Consider the following 20,063-nt stretch of genomic DNA (forward strand, 5'->3'; position numbering starts at 1 on the left):
AATAGCCTTGACTAGACGGACCTTTGTTGGCAAAGGCTTTGACTAGACGGACCTTTGTTGGCAAAGTAATGTCTCTGCTTTTAAATACTTAGTTAAAAGACAACCTTTTCCAAGCCTTCTTGGCAGCCGTAATAAAGCATTTGACTAGGTTACTGTCAAAGAAATGTATATGAGAATATTCTAAGAGAGTTTCAAAAAGGCCTTTAAAAGCAAGATGATTCATCTAGGAAGTGACTGGGGGGTCCCTTTTGTCCTTCTCTAACTGTCCTTGCTGCTTGAAATGTGTGAGTAACATTTGGAATATAATGTCATATTGAGCCATAAAGCAAAACTAAAGATGGAAATAATGGTTCAGGACAGTCAGTGTAGCATAAACTAAGATATGAGGATCCCTGATAATCAGAGTCATTATGTCATCCCTGAATTGCCTACTTCTGAACTTTTTTTACTTGGGAAATAAAGGGATTTCTATCTCATTTAAGCCACTATTATTTTAGTTTTGTGCTACCTCCAGTAGAATCCAATCCTAATGCTCTCACAGTAAGATACTGTGTTAAAATATTATATAATACAGTAGAATGCACAACTCTCAAGTGTAAGAATTTGATGTAACTGATCTTTGTCATTTTTTCTTGATTACTAATTTAGAGTGAGGCGTGCTTTACATTCATTATCTTTATAATCCTCTGCCAAACCCTAAGAAGTTGACATATTATCTCCTCTTTTACTTGCACACAATTTGGAAGTAATAAATGAAAAAAATGTGAAATATATTCTAAGTCTACTTGAATTGAGTACCCCAGTTCTTAACCCAGATGCTATCCTGGCAAGCATTAACTGGTAGCACTGTCTTCAAAACTGAGAAAGTGAAATTCTTCTTTTTCATGAACTGAACTCACATGTAGAAATGTAACTTTTGGTCTATTCCTTGATTTTGGTTCTGTACCCAAGATCACACTGCTCTGAACCAATGAACCCAAAGTTCTTATAGAAGCATTGACCTAAGTAAGCTGGGTCAGATACCACAATTGACCTTCATCATGATCCAATCAGTCTGATTATATTCCTGTACCTTCTCAACATATCACATTCATTACTGCAGAAATGAATGCTCTGAATAGAGAGTAGAATTAACCCTATGGTTGTATTTTTGTACTATTTCCTCAGTCTTTTTCTGTCAATCCTAATATACATATTCTTTTTTTGAAAATTTATTATACACAATTTGTAACTTCCTTACTCAGATCAACACACTATATTCACATTATTAGCCAACTATTTGTTTCAAAGCATCAGCTATTCTAGTATTACTTCTGAATGAAATAACTAATTTCAGAAAAGTATGAGCAATTATATGGCAGAATTTTTATCACTAAACAATTTAGAGATTCTGTAATGTTAACAGAGCCAATAGCCTCTACTAATTTTCTTTTAAAATTAACCATATGGCTTTGATGACATCTCTTAAAAATTATACTGAAAAAAGATTTAGAGGGTCATAAATGACTATTTTGAAAAAATGGATCACAAGAGCTGAATCAGACATTCTTCAGCACTTGCTCTGATAATGCTGTTCTTGTAGAGTGATGAATTTTTGCTGACTTGGATGTTGGGTGCATGAAAATTCATGTTTATGTGTATTAGTTTTATATTACTACTATTAAAAATTACCCAAATATAGTTGCTCAAAACAATAAAAATGTTCTGTAGGCGTGATGTCTGACATGAGTCTGACTGGGCTAAATTCAGGATGTTAGCAGGGATGCAGGGATGCATTTCTTTCTGGTGGCTCTAGAGGAAAATTAATTTCTTGGTCTTTTCCAGCTTTTAGATGCTGCCTATATTACTTGATTCATGGTCTCTTTCATCTACATTCAAAGCCAGCAACACTCTGTCCCTTAGTCCAGTTCTTATGTAATCATATCTCCCTTGATCATAGCCAGGAAAGGCTCTGTCTGTCCCTCCCAAATAATCCAAGATAACCTCTCCTTCACAGGGTCTTCAATTTAATTACATCTATGAATTCTCTTTTGCCATGTAAGGTAACATTATTACTTATTTTGGGAATTAGGGCATGGATATCTTTGGGTAGGTGGCCATTATTCTGCTTACCATTGGCTGCTTGAAAGAAAATTATCCAGTCTGGCAATACCACCTATGGCCAAAGAAAGGCATACAAAGACCTTTGTGACAGGAATTTAGACCTTATTGATTACATGCTTTAACCCTAGACAAAGTATTAGACAAACTTCTAAAGATAGTTAAACAAAAACACTGAGTTTATAAATATATTATGAATCTTTACCAAAATTCAATTTTAATTATAAAACTGGAAAATCTGAACTAAAGGGTATGGGTTTGAAGTAGAAAATGTTCTAAAATTGACTGTAGTTGTAGATGTGAATATACTAAAACCCATTGAATTATACATTTTGAATGTATAATTTTATAGTATGTGAATTACATCTCATTAAAGCTGTTGTTAAAAAGGAATAAAACAAATCATTCTCATCATGATTTTTTTTTAATCCAGAAACATGGCAAGCCTAATAACTATTAGACTCCCTTTTGGGGAAGTTTTGGAACATGAAACTTTTGGAAACTCATGAAACATGAAAGTTTTGGAAACTCACAGTCCTCAGGCTTAGGTGTTGGAAAGAAGAAGTAATATTCTTTAATAAGGCATTGGTAAAATACTCTCTTTAGAACCATAATTGATTGCAATTTTGCAGTGTCTACTCATTTATAATTCTATAATATTTACCATGAAAATGATGTACTAAAGGGTATATTCTTCTAGCTTAAATGGTAATTATTTTATTTAATCATTAACTCTGAACATTAACATAAATGAAAGTTTGCTCTTTGTACTTCTGTGCAACAACACAGCTCTTCCTGAACTCATAAAAGCCATATGGACATAGAACTCAGTGTTTTAAATTAAAGAACACAGTTGACAACCTATTTGGTACATTTAGGAGAATTTTGCATTCAGTGTTAAACCAGTAAAGATGAGACAGGACGCATGGTGGCGCTGCGGGTTAAGGTGATACAAGAGACTTGCCTTAAAAACAGTAGCTCCAGTATCCAGCTAGTTTCACACTGCCTGGAAGCTGCCTGAAGAATATCTTTCTCCGCCAGAGCGAAAGTAAGTGTGAAACCTCTCTAAAACTATATTTAGTGACAAAGCTCTGACCTGCTAGGGCTACCAGGATCTTGGGGATATATGAAGCTCCTGTGAACCCAGTTGTCAGGAAAGAGCAATGGAGACTGGACAGATGAACAATCGCAGACAAAGGCAAGTCCTAGTTTTCTTTGTTTGCCTGAGCATGTCTTGGGGGGGCGCTTATTTGGGGCCCTATTCAGTAGTGGAAGAGACAGAGAGAGGCTCCTTTGTGTCAAATTTAGCAAAAGACCTGGAGTTGGGGTTGGCAGAGATGGCTACTCGAGCGGTCCGGATCATTTCCCAGGGGAACAAAGAGCATTTGCAGCTCAAGGTTCAGACGGGGGATTTGCTCCTAAATGAGAAGCTAGATCGAGAGGAGCTATGCGGTCCAACTGAGCCTTGCATACTACATTTCCAAGTATTAATGGAAAAGCCTTTAGAGATATTCCAGGCAGAACTGAGGGTGACGGACATAAATGACCATTCCCCCGTGTTCAATGAAAGAGAAATTATTCTAAAAATACCGGAAAACAGTCCTACAGGAACCGCATTCCCTCTGAGTAATGCTCTGGACTTGGATGTAGGCAGCAACAATATTCAGAACTATACAATCAGCCCCAACATCCATTTCCGGGTTATAACCCGCAATCGCAGCGATGGCAGAAAATACCCTGAGCTGGTGTTGGACAAAGAGCTGGATCGGGAGGAGGAGTCCGGAATCTCATTAATGCTGACAGCGCTAGATGGCGGCTCTCCACCAAGGTATGGGACCACCCAGGTTCACGTTGAAGTGGTGGACATCAACGATAACGCCCCTCAGTTTCAGCAGTTGCTCTACAAGGTGCATATTCCCGAAAACAGCCCCGTAGGCTCCCTGGTTGTCACTGTTTCTGCCAGCGATGTAGACAGTGGACTCTATGGGAAAATATCATACACATTCTTTCAGCCTTCTGAAGATATTAGTAAAATTTTGGAGGTAAATCCAAAGACAGGCGAAATTCGACTGAGAAAACAAGTAGATTTTGAAACAGTTCTCTCTTATGAAGTGGACATCAAGGCCACTGATGGGGGCGGCCTCTCAGGAAAATGCACTCTTCTCCTGCAGGTAGTGGATGTAAATGACAATCCTCCGGAAGTGACGGTATCTGCACTTACCAGCCCCATCCCGGAGAACTCCCCTGAAATTGTAGTTGCTGTTTTCAGTGTTTCAGATCCTGACTCTGGGGACAATGGGAAAACTACTTCCTCCATTCAAGATGACCTTCCTTTTCTTCTAAAACCTTCAGTCAAGAACTTCTACACCTTAGTAACGGAGAGAACACTGGACAGAGAGGAAAGAGCCGAGTACAACATCACCATCACGGTCACTGACATGGGAACCCCCAGACTGAAAACCGAGCACAGCATAACCGTGCTGGTGTCCGACGTCAACGACAACGCCCCCGCCTTCACCCAGACCTCCTACACCCTGTGGGTCCCCGAGAACAACAGCCCCGCCCTGCACATCGGCAGCGTCAGCGCCACAGACACAGACGCGGGCGCCAACGCCCAGGTCACCTACTCGCTCCTGCCGCCCCCCGACCCGCACGTGCCCCTCGCCTCCCTCGTGTCCATCAACCCCGACAACGGACACCTCTTCGCCCTCACGTCCCTGGACTACGAGGCCCTGCGGGCCTTCGAGTTCCGCGTGGGCGCCGCCGACCGCGGCTCGCCGGCGCTCAGCAGCCAGGCGCTCGTGCGCGTGCTCGTGGAGGACGCCAACGACAACGCGCCCTTCGTGCTCTACCCGCTGCAGAACGCCTCGGCGCCCTGCACCGAGCTGGTGCCCAGGGCGGCCGAGCCGGGCTACCTGGTGACCAAGGTGGTGGCGGTGGACGGCGACGCGGGCCAGAACGCCTGGCTGTCGTACCAGCTGCTCAAGGCCACGGAGCCCGGGCTGTTCGGCGTGTGGGCGCACAACGGCGAGGTGCGCACGGCGCGGCTGCTGAGCGAGCGCGACGCGCCCAAGCAGCGGCTGGTGGTGCTGGTCAAGGACAACGGCGAGCCGCCGCTGTCGGCCAGCGTCACGCTGCACGTGCTGCTGGTGGACGGCTTCTCGCAGCCCTACCTGCCGGCCCCGGAAGCGGAAGCGGCGGCCGCGGCGCCGGCCGACCCGCTCACCGTCTACCTGGTGGTGGCCTTGGCGTCGGTGTCGTCGCTCTTCCTCTTCTTGGTGCTGGTGTTCGTGGCGGTGCGGCTGTGCAGGAGGGGCGGGGCGGCCTCGGCGGGTCGCTGCCCGGTGGCCGAGGGCCACTTCCCGGGCCACCTGGTGGACGTCAGCGGCACGGGGACCCTGTCCCAGAGCTACCAGTACGAGGTGTGTCTGAGGGGAGGTACTGGGACGAATGAGTTCAAATTCTTGAAGCCGATTCTCCCCACTGTTCAGGCACAAGATCCTGGGACAAATAGTGACGATTATCCCACATTTTGAAATAGCCTTGGATTTAATTTTCAGTAAAATTCTTTCTATATGTTCACGTATTTTTGAAGTCTTATGCAACTGTATCAATATTAGTTTAGTTTTATTACAACCAACTTAAATTATTTTGCAACTTAAAGCCTTATTTTAAAGTACTATATGATTTTACAATGTTATTTCATCCTTTTTTCCCCATTAAACAGGTTAGTTGTAATCAGTACTCCATCTAAATAATAGTTTGTATGTTTAGTTCCTTCAAAATGGACAAGAGTTTAGTACTATTTTCATTCTAGAAAACCGGTTGATTTTTTTCCTAGTACATTTCATAGACTGCATCTCATTATCCTATATACCTACAGTACTTCCTTTACCTAAGAAGACATACCTGCATGCCTTGACCTTACTAAAACATTTCTTGAATCATGATAAGAAACTGTATCATCTTAGCTCTAAATGATATTTTAAAAGAAATATTTCTCTATTATTCTGCTCATGATAAAATGAAACATCACTGGTGGGATTCCCTGGTGGTCCAGTGGTAAGGATCTAGAGCTTTCACTGTCTGCACCTGGGTTCTTCACTGGTCAGGGAATTAAGATCTGGCAAGCTGCCTGTGTAGCCAAAAACATCCAACCAACTTAAACAAACAAATCAAAACCATGAAGCATCATTTTGTGAGCAACATTATAATATCCTTGTTTTCATATTAGAAGATTTAGCTTAGGGACCAGGGACTCCCTGGTGGTTCAGACGGTAAAGCGTCTGCCTACAATGCGGGAGCCCCGAGCCCCAGGTCGGGACGGGAAGATCTCCTGGAGAAGAAAATGGCAACCCACTCCAGTATTCTTGCCTGGAAAATCCCATGTACGGAGGAGCCTAGTAGGCTACAGTCCATGGGGTCGCAAAGAGTCAGACACGACTGAAGGACTTCACTCACTCACTGCATTCATATTATTTCATCTTCTTTAAATACGCTACTCTTTGTTAATATTTTCTAATGTTCACTTTTGCTGATATATAAACCAGACTATGTCTTATAATTCAAACAAAATATAATAACCTGCATGAAAATGAATACAAATAAAAACATTTTGAGAGTCTGTAAAAAGCTTTTAGTGGACTGTTGCAAAGCTGTTCACTTTTACTTTGTAAATATATTTTAATTATGTCAAATTTTTAAATAAAGATGAACTAAAAATCATAAGGAATGACAACAGATTCATTTCCAGCCCTCTTCTCTGTTTTCTGTAGCATTTATCTACATTTTCTGTTATGTGTTTATACTGCTTTGACATTCAATTTTATACTTTAATAACTTCTTCCTGTAATAAAGGACTTAACTTTCTTACCTTTTTATTTCTTAATTACTTGACCTCCCCCTTTCTTTCTTTTCTTATTGAAATATAGTTGATTGCAATATTATGTTAGTTTCAGGTGTACCACATAGTGATTTGACATTTGCATACATTATGAAATAATTACTACAAGTCTAGTAACCAACTGTACCCATACAAGTTATTATAATATATTCCTTATGCTATGCTGTATATTACATTTCCATGTTTTTTGAAATTTTGTAATTGTAGGTCTGTGCCTTTTAATCCCCATCACCTATTTCGTGCCCTCCTTGCCTTCCAATTAACAAACACACAAACATTGCACATTCCCTTTCTTCTGTTCTCCCTGTCTTAGGTTTTCTTCTTCTCCTGCTTCTGCTGCTTCTTCTCCCCCTCCTCCTCCTTTTGGTTAAACTAATGGTTTTGGTTTATTTGCTACGATTACTTCAAAGTACACATTACCATAGTATGATTACATTCCCTTTCTTGAAAATATCTTTCCTAGAGTTGATAATTATTTGCACAATTTTCTATTTAATTCTATTGATTTTTCACATTATTTCTCCCTGAATATCATTATTTCCCCTTAAATTAAAAAAAAATTTCAGTTATACTTATTTTCTGGAGATCTTTCACCCAAATTCCCTCCTATCTCTTGCCTTTGTTTATACTATTTGCTCTATAGTTAGGACTTTAACATTTTCCTGTGTTGGTCCCCTTTGATAAGAAACAGTATATAGTGGATCCTTGAGCAACAGGGTTTTGAACTTTGTGTCCACATATATGAGGATTTTTCTAATACATATACAGTTGAGCCTCTGTATTCACTGACTGCACATCTGATGAGTCAACCCATTGTAGAATGCAAACTTAATACACAATCTTAGCTTGGCTGAATCCTCGGATGTGCAACCCCTGGATGGGGAGGGCCAACTATGAGATTTGAGCATTTGGAGAATTTGATATCTGTGGGTCTTAGAACCAACCCCTCACAAATTCTAAGAGGTGACTTATTTAGCCGACACAGCTCTCTCAATATCTTCATAAAATAGATGCAGAGGACATAAAATTTTTGAGAACTTGCCTTGTGAAGGTATCTTTGTTTTCATTTGATTGATAGTTTGGATATAAAATTCTAGGCTGAAAATAATTTTCCCTCAGGTTTTGAAAGCAGTATTCCTTTTAGAGATTGCATATAGAGTTGCTATTCAGAAGATTTTCCATTCTGATTCCTATCTCTTTTAAGGTCACCACACTTTTGCATGGTGGAAACCATGGAAACTGTTTTCTCCTATTCTGAAGATACATCAATGTTGGCTATTTATCTAGTCACATGGGTATACTCTGTTAACATTTAAACTCTCACTTTTAGCTCTGAGAAATTTCATTGTTCTATTTTCATCATAATTTCTCCCTTGAATTTTGTATCTTCTCACCATAATCTCATTAGTTAAATACTGGATATCCTGAATTGATTGATTGTCTCCCTCTAATTTTTTTCCACTTTTTATTTTCTTTTTGCCTCTTGTTCTACTTTTTGGACAAAATATTTTATCATCCAGGCTTTGTACTTTTAATTTTTGGCTGACAAATATTTATTTTTTTAAGAGCTCTTTTTAGTTCTCTTGAATGTTTTTCATAGCATCTGTTTTATATTTATAAACGTAGTATCTTTTGTCATTTAGATGACCAGTTCAGTTCAGTTCAGTCGCTCAGTCATGTCCAACTCTGCGACCCCATGAACCACAGCATGCCAAGCCTCCCTGTCCATCACCAACTCCCGGAGTCCACCCAAACCCATGTCCATTGAGTCGGTGATGCCATCCAACCACCCCATCCTCTGTCATCCCCTTCTCTTGCCCTCAATCTTTCCCAGCATCAGGGTCTTTTCCAATGAGTCAGTTCTTCCCATCAGGTGGCCAAAGTATTGGAGTTTCAGCTTCAACATCAGTCCTTCCAATGAACACCCAGGACTGATCTCCTTTAGGATGGACTGATCTCCTTTTGGATCTCCTTGCAGTCCAAGGGACTCTCAAGAGTCTTCTCCAACACCACAGTTCAAAAGCATCAATTCTTCTGTGCTCAGCTTTCTTTATAGTCCAACTCTCACATCCATACATGACCATTGGAAAAACCATAGCTTTGACTAGACAGACCTTTGTTGGCAAAGTAATGTCTCTGCTTTTTAATATGCTGTCTAGGTTGGTCATAACTTTCCTTCCAAGGAGTAAGTGTCTTTTAATTTCATGGCTGCAATCACCATTTGAAGTGATTTTGGAGCCCAGAAAAATAAATCAGCCACTATTTCCACTGTTTCCCCATCTATTTCCCATGAAGTGATGGGACCAGATGCCATGATCTTAGTTTTCTGAACATTGAGTTTTAAGCCAACTTTTTCACTCTCCTCTTTCACTTTCATCAAGAGGCTCTTTAGTTCTTCTTCACTTTCTGCCATAGGGGTGGTGTCATCTGCATATCTGAGGTTATTGATATTTCTCCAGGCAATTTTGATTCCAGCTTGTGCTTCATCCAGCCCAGTGTTTCTCATTATATACTCTGCATATAAGTTAAATAAGCAGGGTGACAATATATAGCCTTGACGTACTCCTTTTCCTATTTGGAACCAGTCTGTTGTTCCATGTCCAGTTCTAACTGTTGCTTCCTGACCTGCATACAGATTTCTCAGGAGGCAGATCAGGTGGTCTGGTATTCCCATCTCTTTCAGAATTGTCCACAGTTTATTGTGATCCACACAGTCAAAGGCTTTGGCATAGTCAATAAAACAGAAATAGATGTTTTTCTGGAACTCTCTTGCTTTTTGATGATCCAGCGGATATTGGCAATTTGATCTCTGGTTCCTCTGCCTTTTCTAAAACCAGCTTGAACATCTGGAAGTTTACAGTTCATGTATTGCTGAAGCCTGTCTTGGAAAATTTTAAGCATTACTTTACTAGTGTGTGAGATAAGTGCAATTGTGTGGTAGTTTGAGCATTCTTTGGCATTGCCTTTCTTTGGGATTGGAATGAAAACTGACCTTTTCCAGTCCTGGGGCCACTGCTGAGTTTTCCAAATTTGCTGGCATATTCAGTGCAGCACTTTCACAGCATCATCTTTCAGGATTTGAAATAGCTCAACTGGAATTCCATCACCTCCACTAGCTTTGTTCGTAGTGATGGTTCCTAAGGCCCACTTGACTTCACATTCCAGGATGTCTGGCTCTAGGTGAGTGATCACACCATCATGATTATCTGGGTCATGAAGATCTTTTTTGTACAGTTCTTCTGTGTATTCTTGCCACCTCTTCTTAATTTCTTCTGCTTCTGTTAGGTCCCTACCATTTCTGTCCTTTATTGAGCCCATCTTTGCATGAAATGTTCCCTTGGTATCTCTAATTTTCTTGAAGAGATCTCTAGTCTTTCCCATTCTATTGTTTTCCTCTATTTCTTTGCATTAATCGCTGAGGAAGGCTTTCTTATCTCTCCCTGCTATTCTTTGGAGCTCTGTGACAGTTGGCACATGAAAAGATGCTCAACATCACTAATTATTAGAGAAACGCAAATCAAAACTTAGGTATGACCTAACACTGGTCAAAATGGCCATCATTAAAAGTCTACAAAAAACAAGTGTTGGAGAAGGTATGGAGAAAAGGGAACTCTACTACACTGTTGGTAGGAAGGTAAGTAGTACAAACAGTATGGAAGTTCCTCAGAAAGCTAAAAATAGAATTTCTACTTGATCCAGCAATCCCACTCCTGGGAATATACCCAGACAAAACTAAAATTCAGAAAGATACATGCACCCCCATGTACACAGCAGCACTATTCACAATAGCCAAAACATGGGAACAACCTAACTGTCCATCAAGAGATGAATGAATAAAGAAGAACTTAGTACATATATACAATGGAGTACCACTCTGACATAAAAATGAACAAAATAATGCCATTTGCAGCAACAGGGATGGGACTAGAGATTATCATACTAAGTGAAGTAAGTCAGAAAGAAAAAGTGCAAATACCATATGAAATCACTTATATGTGAAACCTAAAATATGGCACAAATGAACCTACCAACAAAACAGAAACAAACTCATAAGACATAGAGAACAGACTTCTGGTTGCCAACAGGGAGAAGGGGAAGAGGGAGAGGGATGGAGTGGGAATTTGGGGTTGGTGGATGCAAAGTATTACATTTAGAATGAATAAACAACAAGCTCCTAATGTATAGCAGAGGGAACTACATTCAATATCCTGTGATAGACCATAATGGAAAAGAACATTTTAAAAGTATACATATATATGTGTGTGTGTTTGTATAACTGAATTACTTCGCTGTATACAAGACTGGCACAACATTGTAAATCAACTATAATAAAAATTATTCTGTCATCTACAATCCATCTTTTAAAATTTTTTAATTCATTGTGCAGTAAAAACTATTATAACTACTTTTAAAATGAGAGTGAGTCATAGAGAAATTAAGAACTTGCTCAATATTATATAGCTAGGAAGTAGCACTAAGCCCTAATCCATTCTTTATCTTACAAAAGAATACATATTTCATATGATTACTATTGTGATTAAATGTGTAAACACATATGTGGCACTAGAATAATAGGCAGCACAGAATAAATACTCAATAAATATTAGCTCTTATTAAATGTTACTACTCTGAGGATATTAATCAGATTTTTTATATTAAAATATAGTTGCTTTACATTGCTCTGTTAATTTCTGCTATCCAACAAGTTAATCAAACATTTTAAAACACTTTCTTCTGTTTTCTCTATTTCTGTATCTGTTTCCTCCTGCGACCCCCTTTTTTGGTGGTGGTGGTGGTTTTGGCATTAATACTTTGTTGGTATTAATACTTCCTCATGTCTTACGGTCCATGGGTATCTTCTCATATTTAAGAATAATGAGATATCAAGGTGCTGACAGTTAGCTCTTTGTGAATGTGATAATGATGTTATTGATGGCAGGACCTCACTCTAATGTAATCATTGTAAGATAAAAGTTATTAGCTTAGGAGATCCTCAAATACCAGCATGTTTAAGTTTTTGTTTGAGCCTTTCATATGCTCCAGGTTAGGATTCTGCAATATCATCTGTGCAAGAGAGAGTCAGAGATGCGCACCCTGTGTACTCCAACTGGAGACTACTGTGTGGAAAGGGACTAGAAATCTCACCACTCAGGATGCAAAGTTTTGTTTGATTTCCCTATTTTTGGCTTCACCCCCACACTTGCACTGAGCTCTGCCCAGGGTCTCCAAAGTTAGAGATGTTGTTTGGTCGCTAAGTTGCGTCCGACTCCTTTCCAACCCCATGGACTGTAGCCCACCAGGATCCTCTATCCATGGGTCTTCCTAGGCAAGAATACTGGAGTGAGTTGCCATTTCCTTCTTGGCCCTCAATGAAGTTCAGTCTTTTTTCGTTTGGACTTCAGTCTCATACACTTGGTTCCTCTAATAAATCTTGTGTCCAAATGGGATTGTGTTGGACAAACAGGAACTTTTCTTTAGACATTTCTTGGAACTGATAACTGCTCTTTCATCTGATTTCTGTCATCAAATTTATGTATATACATTCTTGGTCTCTGTAAGTTCATATCATTTTTATTAACTATCATTTATTGGGCACTTTTGGAGAAGGATATGGCAACCCACTCCAGTATTCTTGCCTGGAGAATGCCAGGCATGGCGGAGCCTGGTGGGCTGCCGTCTATGGGGTCGCACAGAGTCAGACACGACTGAAGCGACTTAGCAGCAGCAGCACTGGGCACTTTAAAAGGAGTGAGCTGTGCAAAATCCAAGAATTACATGAAAGTACTGTAATATTGCTCTTCAAAATTTGGAAGGAATCAAACATGAGGGTATTCTGTCTTCTCTGAGTATAATAAATCTCACTCTAAATTCAAAAATAAAAATAAAAGGAGTGAGGATAACTGTGTGTAGTAAATCCATATACTTTTCAATTTCTGCCCTTTTGTAGTGATTTATTTTTCAACCATGTGTCTAGCTTACATTTTTAAGAATATAATTGAACTTAACATTTTAAAAATGAAAACTTCTTAGATCCCTCCTCCATCAATTTTTGAGCACACTCTTGAGACCTTCCATACTGGACATTACAGGTGAATTCTGTTCCAAACAATCTCCCTCACCATGTAGTAACCATGTACTTTGGCTAAAACTGAAACCACCAAAAGCTTAAGAGGTGACCCCAGAGAGGATTAAAACAGAGGACAAAGATGAGTTCAGATTCTGAAACTAAAATCTCCACCTACAATCCTATTGTGGGCTTCCCTGGTGGATCAGCTGGTAAAGAATCTGCCTGCAATGCAGGAGACCTGGGTTAGATCCCTGGATTGGGAAGATCCCCTGGAGAAGGGAACAGCTATCCACTCCAATTCTATTCTGGCCTGTATAGAATTCCATGGACTGTATAGTCCTTGGGGTCGCAGAGAGTTGGACACAACTGAGTGACTCACTTTCACTTTCATAATTCTATACCCCTGAAACAATGATCGCCTCAGTAGCAGGTACATGATCTTGGTTAGTCTGATCAGAGTAAAACTAAGTTTTTGTCCTACAATTGGGAAAGAGAATCTCTCTCTCTCTCTTCCTGTGCTGAAAGAGACAGCAAATGACCATAAGTGTAGCTGGAATAAATCTTGGGAAACCGAGGGAAGCCAGCTGTAGGAGTAAACCTGTGTTAAATGAAACTAACATGTTTGTGTACTTGTTAATTTTTTTGGTAAATTATGAGAAACTAGAACTAAATTACAGATTTCCACAATATGTTCCACCCCAATATCTTCATTTTTCTCTTAGTTCACAGTTCACGGCTATCAAGGAAATCTACAGAAGGCCTTCTATATAAGAACTATCTATATATAGATCTCTTTGTTCTGCCTCATGGTTAATTCAGTTTCATATTCTTTGAGAGGACTTCTGAAATGACTTGTGTACACTTTCCCTTTCCCTTACCACCTAAGGAAGGCCAAGTAGTGCTGGAATTTTACTCAGTTAAACAGTCACTTATACTCTCCTTGTTTCTGGTGCTCAGTTTTCTCAGAAAGATTACAAGCTCCTGGTGGCCAGGAATCACATCTTATATTTCTGTATTCACCACAACTGAACATTTTCAGTTGTGTGGAGAGTGGGGAAGGATACTTAAATGCTTTTTAAAATACTAATAACATCACAAACTATAAACAGTATAGAACAGCTCTTATGGATGATAGGCTATATCTGTAATCACTTGAACACAATACATAAAAGAATATTTGCTTCTGGAGGATATTTATGTGAATGCAATATAGGTAGCTTTCATCAAACTCTGAAAATCTTTGGAGACGCATGGTGGCGCTGCAGGATAACACCGCTGGGGGAGAAAAAATATTCTATGCTGGATGATGTTCTGGACATTGTTACCCAGTGCAAAAAGAGCACTAGGAAGACAGAAAGAACAAGGCTTCAAGTGGCAAACTAGAAGTTATTCAACAAGGTTAAAATCCTTAAGCCTCCGAGGATTCGGCGGACATATCAGAGGCACCTTACCCAGAAGTGGGAAGGTTGAAGCGATTCTGCAGGAAGACTTTGGGAAAGGAGCTATGGAGATTGGAGGGGCAGGCGTTCTGCAGATAAGGCAAGTCCTGCTTTTCTTTGTTTTGCTGGGAATGTCTCAAGCGGGCTCTGACTCTGGGCGCTTCTCTGTGGCAGAGGAAATGCAGAGTGGGAGCTTTGTAGGCAATCTGGCAAAAGACCTGGGGCTGGAAGTAGGTGAGCTATTCTCCAGAGGGGCTCGGGTGGTCTCTAATGATAACAAACAGCAATTGCAGCTGGACATAAATACAGGGGATTTGCTCTTAAGTGAAGCACTGGACCGGGAGGAGCTTTGTGGCTCCAACGAGCCCTGTGTGCTGCATTTCCAGATATTAATGAGAAGCCCCTTGCAGTTTTTACGGATTGAGCTCCAGGTCAAGGATATAAATGATAACTCTCCTGTGTTTTTAGAAAAAGAAATGCTCTTAGAAATCCCAGAGAATAGTCCTGTCGGTGCTGTGTTCTTACTAGAAAGTGCAAAGGATTTGGATGTAGGAATCAACGCTCTAAAAAACTACACAATAAGCCCCAACTCTCATTTCCACATTAAAATGAGAGTCAATCCGGATAATAGGAAATACCCAGAGTTAGTTCTGGATAAGGCGCTGGATTATGAAGAGCAGTCTGAACTCAGTTTCATCCTCACCGCTCTGGATGGCGGGTCTCCACCCAAGTCTGGGAGCGCCTTGGTCCGGGTAGTGGTCGTGGACATTAATGATAACTCCCCTGAGTTTGAGCAGCCATTTTATGAGGTGAAGATTTCAGAAGATAGCATACTAGGCTCACCTGTTGTCACCGTCTCAGCCTGGGATTTAGATTCGGGGAAAAACGGGGAAATAACATATATGTTTTCCCATGCCTCAGAAGATATTCGCAAGACATTTCAAATTAACCAACAGTCTGGAGAAGTGAGTTTAACTTCACCCGTGGATTTTGAAACAACTGAATCATATTCAATAATCATTCAAGCCACAGATGGGGGAGGCCTTTTCGGAAAATCAACACTCAGAATTCAGGTGATAGATGTGAATGACAATGCTCCTGAAGTGACTGTGTCATCAATTACCAGCCCAATCCCAGAAAATTCTCCGGAGATTGTGGTTATGGTTTTTAGTATCCGAGACAGAGACTCTGGGGAGAATGGGAGGATGATTTGTTCTGTTTCAGAAAACCTCCCGTTCATGCTAAAATCTTCCGTTGAGAATTACTACACGTTGGAAACGGAAAGAATGCTGGACAGAGAAAGCCAAGCGGAGTACAACATCACCATCACGGTCACTGACATGGGAACCCCCAGACTGAAAACCGAGCACAACATAACCGTGCTGGTGTCCGACGTCAACGACAACGCCCCCGCCTTCACCCAGACCTCCTACACCCTGTGGGTCCGCGAGAACAACAGCCCCGCCCTGCACATCGGCAGCGTCAGCGCCACAGACACAGACGCGGGCGCCAACGCCCAGGTCACCTACTCGCTGCTGCCGCCCCCCGACCCGCACGTGCCCCTCGTCTCCCTCGTGTCCATCAACCCCGACAACGGACACCTCTTCGCCCTCACGTCCCTGGACTACGAGGCCCTGCGGGCCTTCGAGTTCCGCGTGGGCGCCGCCGACCGCGGCTCGCCGGCGCTCAGCAGCCAGGCGCTCGTGCGCGTGCTCGTGGAGGACGCCAACGACAACGCGCCCTTCGTGCTCTACCCGCTGCAGAACGCCTCGGCGCCCTGCACCGAGCTGGTGCCCAGGGCGGCCGAGCCGGGCTACCTGGTGACCAAGGTGGTGGCGGTGGACGGCGACGCGGGCCAGAACGCCTGGCTGTCGTACCAGCTGCTCAAGGCCACGGAGCCCGGGCTGTTCGGCGTGTGGGCGCACAACGGCGAGGTGCGCACGGCGCGGCTGCTGAGCGAGCGCGACGCGCCCAAGCAGCGGCTGGTGGTGCTGGTCAAGGACAACGGCGAGCCGCCGCTGTCGGCCAGCGTCACGCTGCACGTGCTGCTGGTGGACGGCTTCTCGCAGCCCTACCTGCCGGCCCCGGAAGCGGAAGCGGCGGCCGCGGCGCCGGCCGACCCGCTCACCGTCTACCTGGTGGTGGCCTTGGCGTCGGTGTCGTCGCTCTTCCTCTTCTCGGTGCTGGTGTTCGTGGCGGTGCAGCTGTGCAGGAGGGGCGGGGCGGCCTCGGCGGGTCGCTGCCCGGTGGCCGAGGGCCACTTCCCGGGCCACCTGGTGGACGTCAGCGGCACGGGGACCCTGTCCCAGAGCTACCAGTACGAGGTGTGTCTGATGGGAGGAACTGGGACGAATGAGTTCAAATTCTTGAAGCCGATTCTCCCCAATCTCCCGACCCAACGCCCTGGGAAAGAAATAGAGGAAAATCATACTTCCAACAATAGCTTTGGGTTCAATATTCAGTGAGCATAATTAACTTTTATATCTAATATATATGTTGTTTTGTGCTGCTTCCACACCATCGTTATTTCCCCCCAAATATGTGTTTGAAATTGCACTGTTACTTTTATATGTTCGCATGTTCTACCCATTTTCTAAGTGAATGCTTATTTTTGTGGTTGTAATTATTACAAATAGTAATTTCTCTAACCAAGGAGGTATTAATTCATAATTAATTCATAATTAATTAACTTGCCTTACACCAAGTAACTTTTTTCTCATGGCTCCCTCTTCAGTTGAACTTTCACTCACAGTTATGCTTTTGATAAAATAAAGCAGACCACTTTCAAATTATTTCAAGTGTTCAAGCATTTCTTCATTTTTTGCAGTTTTTCTTGTGGTTTAATAATGGTTGCTATTCAGAAATGTCATTTTTTCTTTCTTTAAATTCACCACTCTTTTTAATTAAGTTTTTTAAACGTTTATTACTGCTGAAAATATGCTTGAAAATAAGGTCCTTTGATAAACATAATCACCTTGTTAGAAAGGGCCAGAAGGCAATTTTCCTAGTGTCTCTTCCTTATTGATCCTGGAGGGTTCTTGTGAAGACGTATTAATATTGTGGCCACCTACATAATCTTGGAATATAAAGTTTTTATTTTCCAGATGTCTCAGTAATGTTACAAAGGTATAATGCAAATCTAGTAGAATGCAGGCTCCTGAACCATAATTTGTTTATTGTGGAGTGGACTTGTGTGCTAAAGTGTATAATCTTTTGCCTCCTGTGCTCTCCCAGAATATATATACACTGGGCACTAATTTTCAAATTTTGAAATAGCCAATAGAAAAATTGTATAACATAAAAACACAATAGAAATGTTTTGTAAACACTACTTAGCTTTTTTCTGATGCAATTTGAAATTGCCTATATTATTCCATTCAATTTAATTTTCAAATGTCATGATCCACTAAATTGATTTCATGACTTACTAATGGGTAGCAATCCAAAGTTTCAAAACCACTTTTCTCAGATATTTGTAGAGTACTGAAAAGTATCAAAAGATAGTCCTTTAACATTCTAATTTTAAAACTTTTTCAAGCCATTGTAGGAGGAAGTTTTGTTTCATGCTGTACAACCTCTAACCAACCACTTATGCTTTGAGTAACCTGACTATATCATAGAGGAGAAAGCCTTCATTGTTGGGGGAGGATATTTCCAAGAATTTCATCAAAAAGTCTTAAAGTCTATATGCTGTGGAAGGAAAGTATAGATGAGCAAGATGAGTAGGGGTATAGAGGGAAAGGAAATGTGTTCACAAGAGAGAGTAGGTATGATAAAGACATACATGAGGGTAAAATGATTGTTTTTATTCCTGAGGTGGGGCCACAGACTCGAGTCAATGCTAGGAACTGCCTCTTGAAGATATTCTAATCTTAACATTGTAGAGGGGCTGAGTATTAGTTAACAATGCCTGGAAGTACAATCTCTCGCTCTAGCATATCCAAAATAACCTAATGTTTATATTTCTTGAATGCTAAAATTTCACTGCCAGTTCTTTTGAACTGTATGAACTGATTAATTACTCTTTGAATTTAAGAAAAATAGAGGGAACAGAAGTTTCTCCATGCAGGCTAACTAAATTCTAATTTTCTATTTTCAGAAGTGGAACTAGGAATAAATGAAAGCTTAAAATAAATGAAAGCTTCTTTACATAGAGAACAAAAACTCATATTAATAAATCAAAAGTATTAAGGTTACCTCCTATCTTTACTGTACTTCAGTGGGGAAAAGATGGATGATCACTAGCATAAAGAGATATATGACGGTATAGCTGTCAAAAATGAAGGTGGGAGTGTTCCAGTAGCTTGTTTCCCCAGTAGGCTTGGCCTCTCACATTTATAATAGGGGGAGGGGAAAGAGCAGTTTAAACAACTCAGGCAGAAAATTTAACAGGTGCAACAACAGAGAAAATCCTGTTGCTTCGGGTTTTTCCACCTATCTAAACAGGAAGACTTGTCTACTTATGGAAAGAATTGTTTCCTGACTCTAATGGAGAATGGTGAGGCCTTTGGAGCTCAGATACAAGTAAACCAACCAGTTCTCTTCAAATGTATTATTAAAAACAAATTTTGCTCTTATGCTTAAAATAATTTACAGTTAAATTTAAACCAGTGCATAGGAATTCAACTATATCAGCCAATTTTATATTAAAGGACTATAGGTTATCAATGGGAAGAGGTCACTTACAAAATGGAGATGTAAGAAACTGCTCAGCTTCCCAGAGTTGATTTTCTTGAAAACCCTTGCCAATAAGAACAAAAAAACAGTTTAGGTTGGAATTTGCCAAGAGTATGGGAAAGAAAAGGGCTTTACAGGTGGCTCAGTGGTGAAGAATCCACCTGCCAATGCAGGAGCCCCAAGAGACATGGGTTCAATCCCTGGGTCAGGAATATCCCCTGGAGAAGGTAATGGCAACCCACTCCATATTCTTGCTAGAATAATCCCATGGACAGAGGAGCCTGGTGGGCTACAGTCCATGGAGTTGAAAAGAGTTGGACGTGACTGAGCACACACCCACTGGTTAATCTAACATGGCCTCTCAGTACCTTGGCCACATGCTGTACTTTCTCACTACCCAGGATTATTCTATGAAATATGATTTCAGATCTCTCCCTCTAAGAACACCTTCTATGAGAACCTTCTATGCCTTTAACCCTCTCATCCAGCTACTCCCATCACATCTTGTGTCTGACCTTGTCAAGACCTCCATCCCATGATGCTGTTACTACCTGTCAACCCCCTCTTGTTTTAATTTCCTTCCCATCAGCTGATTCCCATTTCACCACTCCCAACCACTCTCATGCTCATACTCGCAATTCTCTTTTTCAATTTTCCTTCACTCTAGGATTTCCTCTACCTCCTGATGAAACACTACATTAGATAAATATTTTTATCTAGTTAAATTATTCAATAAAAATTCTCTTTTCTCTTACACCTAGGATGCTGCACTCTATAATACAAAGCTTGGGAAATAATCAGTATTATCACCACTAAGGTTATCACATTCAAAATTAATTGGGCTTTCAAGATCAAGAAATCTTTTTATATTTTCCTA

The 20,063-nt window shown here is 41.2% G+C and overlaps 2 protein-coding genes across 2 annotated transcripts; both read left to right on the plus strand.

Annotated features, from left to right (window-relative positions):
• Positions 1 to 1,614: 1,614 nt before the first annotated feature.
• LOC145510283 (protocadherin beta-16-like) lies at positions 1,615 to 6,825 on the plus strand. Its single transcript, XM_081501072.1, has one exon. It carries the CDS (start codon positions 3,264 to 3,266, stop codon positions 5,634 to 5,636), a length of 2,373 nt encoding a protein of 790 aa, XP_081357198.1. The 5' UTR covers positions 1,615 to 3,263; the 3' UTR covers positions 5,637 to 6,825.
• A 4,938-nt stretch (positions 6,826 to 11,763) lies between these two features.
• Positions 11,764 to 17,301, plus strand: LOC145510275 (protocadherin beta-12-like). Its single transcript, XM_081501061.1, has one exon. It carries the CDS (start codon positions 14,374 to 14,376, stop codon positions 16,972 to 16,974), a length of 2,601 nt encoding a protein of 866 aa, XP_081357187.1. The 5' UTR covers positions 11,764 to 14,373; the 3' UTR covers positions 16,975 to 17,301.
• The last annotated feature ends 2,762 nt before the right edge of the window (positions 17,302 to 20,063 follow it).

The sequence above is a fragment of the Giraffa tippelskirchi genome, chromosome 6 (assembly GCF_054371585.1).
Source record: "Giraffa tippelskirchi isolate mGirTip1 chromosome 6, T2T-mGirTip1v1.2.pri, whole genome shotgun sequence".
Lineage (NCBI taxonomy): Eukaryota > Metazoa > Chordata > Mammalia > Artiodactyla > Giraffidae > Giraffa > Giraffa tippelskirchi.